The sequence below is a fragment of the Mandrillus leucophaeus genome, unplaced genomic scaffold, assembly GCF_000951045.1.
Source record: "Mandrillus leucophaeus isolate KB7577 unplaced genomic scaffold, Mleu.le_1.0 Scaffold29, whole genome shotgun sequence".
Taxonomy (NCBI): domain Eukaryota; kingdom Metazoa; phylum Chordata; class Mammalia; order Primates; family Cercopithecidae; genus Mandrillus; species Mandrillus leucophaeus.
Genome location: NW_012103031.1, coordinates 2,505,019 through 2,511,315, shown reverse-complemented (window position 1 = coordinate 2,511,315; position 6,297 = coordinate 2,505,019). Strand labels below are relative to the sequence as shown.

Here is a 6,297-nt window from a genome sequence, read left to right as displayed (position 1 = left end):
TCAGCCTCCCAAGTAGCTGGAATTACAGGCACCCATCACCATGCCTAGTTGTTTTATTTTTAGTAGAGGGGATTTCACCGTGTTGACCAGACTGGTCTCGAACTCCTGACCTCAAGTGATGTGCCCTCCTCAGCCTTCCAGTCACACCTTGGGACTACAGGTGTGAGCCACTGTGCCCGACCTCTTTCCAGTACTCCTGCCATGAGTAAGAATTTTGGAGATGTGGTGGGGACCTTTGTAGCATGAGGATTCTTATAGAACTGCTAGCACATTAAAAATCCTTTTTGGCTGGGTGTGGTGGCTCACGCCTGTAATCCCAGCACTTTGGGAGACCGAGGCAGATCAAGAGGTCAGGAGATTGAGACCATCCTGGCTAACATGGTGAAACCTTGTCTCTACTAAAAATACAAAAAATTAGCTGGGCGTGGTGGCGGGCACCTATAGTCCCAGCTACTCGGGAGGCTGAAGCAGGAGAATGGCATGAACCCGGGACGGCAGAGTTTGCAGTGAGCCGAGATTGCGCCACTGCACTTCAGCCTGGGTGACAGAGCGAGACTCCGTCTCGAAGTGTGGACATGCTGTTGCTGCCCCATCTGCACATCCTCAGATGGGGTCTTGCTCTGTCACCCAGGTTGGTCTCGAACTCCTGGCCTCAAGTGATCCTCTCACCAACAGAGCAAGACTCCGCCTCAGGAAAAAAAAAAAAACCAAACAAACAAACAAAAAAAAAACCTTTTCATGCTTACCAGGTCACCTCCTTCCCATTACTGCACAAGCTGGCCCCTTCTGAGGGCATAGAGCTTGGTTTTAATCAGTGTTCACGGCCGCTAGCCAGGATTGCTGGCTTCCCAAGCTGCTGCTCTCCAGGGGTTGATCACATTAGACTTTTGGGGTTCAGCTTTTAGTCTTCCCTTTTTTTTAAACTCCGTTTACTAGTTGGCTTGATTTTTTTTTTTTTTTTAATACAAGGTATTATAGGATGCTTTATTTTGAAGCCCTTTAGTAGTTCCTGAGACTTAAATAGACATTAGCATCACATCTCAACGTTTTGGTGGAAAGAAACATTTAGAGAATCATGTTAAATGTTAACTGTGTATTACAGTTAAAACATCCACTTCCGCCAGCATTTTCCCTTCACTTTACTTTTTTGGCACCTACAACGGTATCAAATGGTAACCCATTTCACTCATTGTAAAGAGCCAGTGGTTTGAGAAAACCTGCCATTTTAACAAGTTCAGCATTTTCCTAGAGATTCCGATTCTGGGTCATGGAGAGGATCTGGAAAGTAGTGGTTGCACAATTTAATCTCCTATCACTCCTCCCTGTGCTGGAGGTGTTCCCACCTCCCCAGCCAGTTTGCCACATCACAGCTGAGCCCTTTGCACCCCTCTGTGCCTCCTTCGTCTTGGCCACTTCACTGCAGCCTGCCCAGCCCGTTGCATCCTCTGACCTCAGAAGGGCCTGCTTGTCGCTGCTTCCGTTTGGCTGCTCCTCCGTGTGCTGCCTGGCTGTGGAATTACCTAGAAATGTGCATCTTGCACATTTCAGTGTCTGCATTTCTTTTATGCCTTTGACCCTCAATAGCTATGAGCTGGTGGAAAGTGTACTTTATTTGACTTACTGCAGCTGGCTTTGTGTCAGGCTTATTCCAGAACCTGAACATCTTTTGGGATGATTGTATTAATAGAGCTCCCCAGGGGAAGTGTGGACATGCTGTCGCTGCCCCATCTGCACATCCTCAGAAGCCTGAATTGTCCCTGAGTGGTGACCGGCTGTTTCTATAGAACCCTGGTTAGGTTCAGGCCTGCAAGGGCACAGAGAGTAAGTTTAGGGGTGGTTCTACCTGCAGGAATAGAGCAAGAGAGGAACCCCGGCGGGGATTCTGGTGAGCATCATCCGGGGAGTCAGGAGCCGTAACCTGGGACTCATACCTGTGACAACATTGTAAAAACGCCTGGACCTTTGTGATTTATATAGAGAAACATTCTTAGGTCTTCTTAGTATGCTTCAGGGTAGTAAAGGAGCATTTAAGAGATCTCGTTCCCTTCTCCAAACTGGTTGGGAGGGTGGTGGCAATGTTTAAGGACGGTGGGATGTGCCTGGGTGGTTAAGTACCAGAGGTGGAATCTCTGCCTGGGGACACCAAGCTGATTTATTCTTAATTTGATCTCTGACCCTGAACATGACCCTGACTGCATCTTTGACAGCAGGTGGCTGGTGTGGCCTAGTAGAGCTGCTGTGTTAGACTAAAATAGCATTTGTGCCTTTCTGGTCTCCTCTCTGTCCCTTTTCAGGCCTGGGTTGCATATTAGACTGCGGGCTAGCTACTTTTTGAAAGCACTATAAAGTAATTTAATGTGTAATTGGTTTTGTTAGTGATCTGTGCAATGAATGTTTGTCTTCTAGAGTTCATTCCTTGCATGGACAAGCTGTTTGATGAATCCATACTAATTGGCTCAGGATATACTGCCCGAGAGACTCTAAGGTACGAGATTAAACCAGTGATACCTGGTTGGTTAAATGCCAGGAACATCAGTTACTGGCACTTCATGTTACAAGTGTTTCAGTGAACATAGGCTGTTGGGCCTTGACATACCTGTTAGGTTTACGATTGCAGGATTTTTGTTTTATTTATTTATTTATTTATTTATTCATTCATTCATTCATTCATTCATTTTGAGGCTCAGTCTCTCTCTGTCACCTAGCCTGGAGTGTAGTGGTGCAAACTTGGCTCACTGCAACCTTTGCCTCCTGGGTTCAAGCAATTCTCCCTGCCTCAGCTGTCCTAGTAGCTGGGATTACAGGTGCCTACCACCACGCCTGGCTAATTTTTGTATTTTTAGTAGAGAGGAGTTTCATCATGTTGGCCAGGCTGGTCTTAAACTCCTGACCTCAGGTGATCTGCCTGCCTCAGCCTCCAAGTGCTGGGATTACAGGCGTGAGCCACTGTGCCCAGCCAAGAATTGCAGGATTTTTGGAAAGCCCTTAGATTACCTTTTGTTCTTTAGCTTAAAGGAAGAAATCAGAGTAATCATCTTGATTTAAATTTTAGGTAAAACTTTATCTGACTTTATTATTGTTTTTTGCTTTTTGTATAATGCATCTTTTTTTGTTAAAAATTTTTTTTTTTTTGTGGTAACCTACCTGGAAGATAGAAGGGAAGAAAACCGTTTGGTCCTGCACAGGGGGATGGAGTAATGTTGCTGATATCTTAATGTATGTCTGTATAATCTTTGTTTCTTGCACTTAAAAAAAAAAAGTAGTTGTGTCCAGGCACAGTGGCTCACGCCTATAATCCCAGCACCTTGGAAGCCCGAGGTGGGCGGATCACCTGAGGTCAGGAGTTTGAGACCAGCCTGACCAACATGAAGAAACCCCGTCTCTACTAAAAATACAAGATTAGCCATGTGTGGTGGCGCATGCCTGTAATCCCAGCTAGTCAGGAGGCTGAGGCAGGGGAATTGCTTGAACCCAGGAGGTGGAGGTTGTGGTGAGCCGAGGTCACGCCATTGCAGTCCAGCCTGGGCAATAACGGCGAAACTCCATCTCAAAAAAAAAAAAAAAGTGATAATGGTTACTATTTCTAAAGCAGAAAATTAACATTTAATCATCTTTACATTATAAAATGGATCAATATTTGCCATATTTTGCTTCCAGTAAGGAAGGTGTGATGGATCTTTTGAAAAATGTTTAGGATCCTTTGAATATGGTACAATTTTCTCACTGTTTTCTGTAGACAATGTTGTTATAGGCATTTTTTGTAACTTGGGGTTGAACCTCCCTAGAATTGGATGTTAGATTATGTTACTCCTGCTCGAAGCCCTCCAGTAGCTTTCTGTTGTTCTTAGACAAAACCCAAACTCTTGACCGTAGCATTTGAGTTTCTCTGTGATTTGGCTCTGTCCATCTGTTCTACATCTTGTGTTGGTCCTTCCTTTCTGACTTGCTGCAGCCACACTGGCTCCTGCAGCTCCCCTCCCCAACCTGCTGCAGCATGCCACCCCCTACAGCTCCCCTCCCTGACCTGCTGCAGCCATGCTGGCCCCTACAGCTGCCCTCCCTGGTGTGCTGCAGCCACACTGGCCCCTATAGCTTCTTGGCTACTTCAGGCAGTTACCACCTCTGGGCCTTTATCTTTCCTGTTTCTTCCATCTGGAAATTTCCCTGGATTTTTGCCTTAAGGCCCCTTTTTGTCTTTAAGATGCCACCTCAAAGGAACCGTCCCTGGTACCCTGTTTAAGAATAGCTCCCCCCACTTATCTTTCTCATGTGTCCTTTTTACATCTCCCCCAGCACTTATTAACTTGTGTAGCTTGTTTCTTTACTTGTGTGTTTCTCTGCTGTAAGTAAGCTTCCTGAGGGCAGGGGCTCTGGTCACTGAGATGTCCCTGGCATCTAGCCCAGGATCTGGCACATGGCAGGTGTCCATGTGTTTAGTGGGGGAAAAAACTCATAGCCTGTGTCTCTGTAAAGTGGTCATCATATATAAAGATCGATTGACCTGTCCTATTTGTGTTTGAGTAACAAAGCCCATTCAGTGCATGATCAAGCTGGTAGTATTCCTCCTCGGGTTAGCTGTATGTGCCAGCATCTGTTAGCAACTTTATGGCATGCACAAAGTTAACCTTTTAGCTTGGAAGGTAAAGATGGAGGTATCAGTACAAAACCTGAACTCTCTTCCGTCATGTGTCTGGGAGAGAGTAATGTGGGGAAAACGGGCCGTGTAACTGTGTCGTCCCAGTGGTGGTGTTCCTGGGGCAGAGCAGGCATGGCCACATGGGAATGAGCACTAGCAGAGGTCTCTGCCCGCAGGCCCCTCGCCTACAGCACGCTGGCTGACCTCGTACACCATGTCCGCCAGCACCTGCCCCTCAGCGACCTCTCCCTCGCCGTCCAGCTCTTTGCCAAGAACATCGACGATGAGTCCCTGCCCAGCAGCATCCAGACCATGTCCTGCAAGCTCCTGCTGAACCTGGTGGACTGCATCCGTTCCAAGAGCGAGCAGGAGAGCGGCAATGGGAGAGACGTCCTGATGCGGATGTTAGAGGTACCAGCTCTTCCGAGAGTATCATCCATCCTGCAGTCTATCCTTTTGTGGCTAAACCTTTTTTTTTTTTTTTTTTTTGAGACAGAGCCTTGCTCTGTTGCCTAGGCTGGAGTGCAGTGGCGTGATCTCAGCTCACTACAACCTCTGCCTCCTGGGTTCAAGTGATTCTCATACTTCAGCCTCCCAAGTAGCTAGGATTATAGGCATGTGCCATCACGCCCAACTAACATTTTGTGTTTTGGTAGAGACACGGTTTTCCCATGTTGGCCAGGCTGGTCTTGAACTCCTGGCCTCAAGTGATCCTCCTGCCTCAGCCTCCCAAAGTGCTGGGATTACAGGCGTGAGCCACCATGCCCGACTTGTGGCTAAACTTGAACCAGTGCTGTAGGGGCGGCTCGATTGCTAGGCTCGATCCCAGGAGTTAGACCACCTAGGTTCAGACCCAGGGTCCCCAGATGCTTCACTTCTGTGCATCAGTTTTTTCATCTTTTCACCTGAGTTGTGGTATCTGCCTCATAGGATCGCTGTGGAGTTAAATCAGGCAGCACTTGAAAGCTCTTAGCACACTTCCTGGCAAGTAATTAGGAGAGTTATTTTCTGGGGCCATAGTACCCAAGTGCTAGACTGGCTGTGGACATCTCTGGGGAGACACCCAGAGTATGAGGGATGTGATTCCTGAGCCCTGGGGGTGGTGGCGGGGCCCTGGTGGGATGAGGCCTGTAGTCCTGGGTGAAATCTAGGCCTTGCCTGTCAGGCCAGTCACTCAGCCTTCCTGAGCCATACTCTGCACATGCAAAACGGAGATGGTGTTGGGAGTAAACCAGCACTTTTCCTTTACACCTGGCACAAAGGAGGTGTCCAGATGTTACCAGCCTTCCACCAGTTTTGTTGGGTTGGTACAAAAGTAGCTGTGTTTCATCAGAAGTAATGGCAAAAGCTGCAATTCCTTGGATGCCAACCTCATAGAAAAGCAGCATGACTTGAGCAGCTCGTGTCAGTCCTATCTTATTTCACTGTGATCTGAGCAGTATTTGGCCTGTTGAAGAGAAATAATTCTGTCCTCTCCCTCGAATTTCTCTTCCCGTTAGGTTTTCGTTCTCAAATTCCACACCATTGCTCGGTACCAGCTCTCTGCCATTTTTAAGAAGTGCAAGCCTCAGTCAGAACTTGGAGCCGTGGAAGCAGCTCTGCCCGGGGTGCCCACTGCCCCTGCAGCTCCTGGCCCTGCTCCCTCCCCAGCCCCTGTCCCT

The 6,297-nt window shown here is 47.7% G+C and overlaps 1 protein-coding gene across 1 annotated transcript in view; it reads left to right on the top strand.

The window, feature by feature from the left end:
• Positions 1–6,297, top strand: part of TRRAP (transformation/transcription domain-associated protein) — a 132,900-nt gene that overhangs the window by 23,644 nt on the left and 102,959 nt on the right. Inside the window, exons 11-14 of the mRNA XM_011985836.1 lie at positions 1,198–1,285; positions 2,407–2,485; positions 4,813–5,047; positions 6,136–6,292. Coding sequence (XP_011841226.1) covers positions 1,198–1,285; positions 2,407–2,485; positions 4,813–5,047; positions 6,136–6,292 — 559 coding nt within the window. The remainder of the gene's footprint in view (positions 1–1,197; positions 1,286–2,406; positions 2,486–4,812; positions 5,048–6,135; positions 6,293–6,297) is intronic.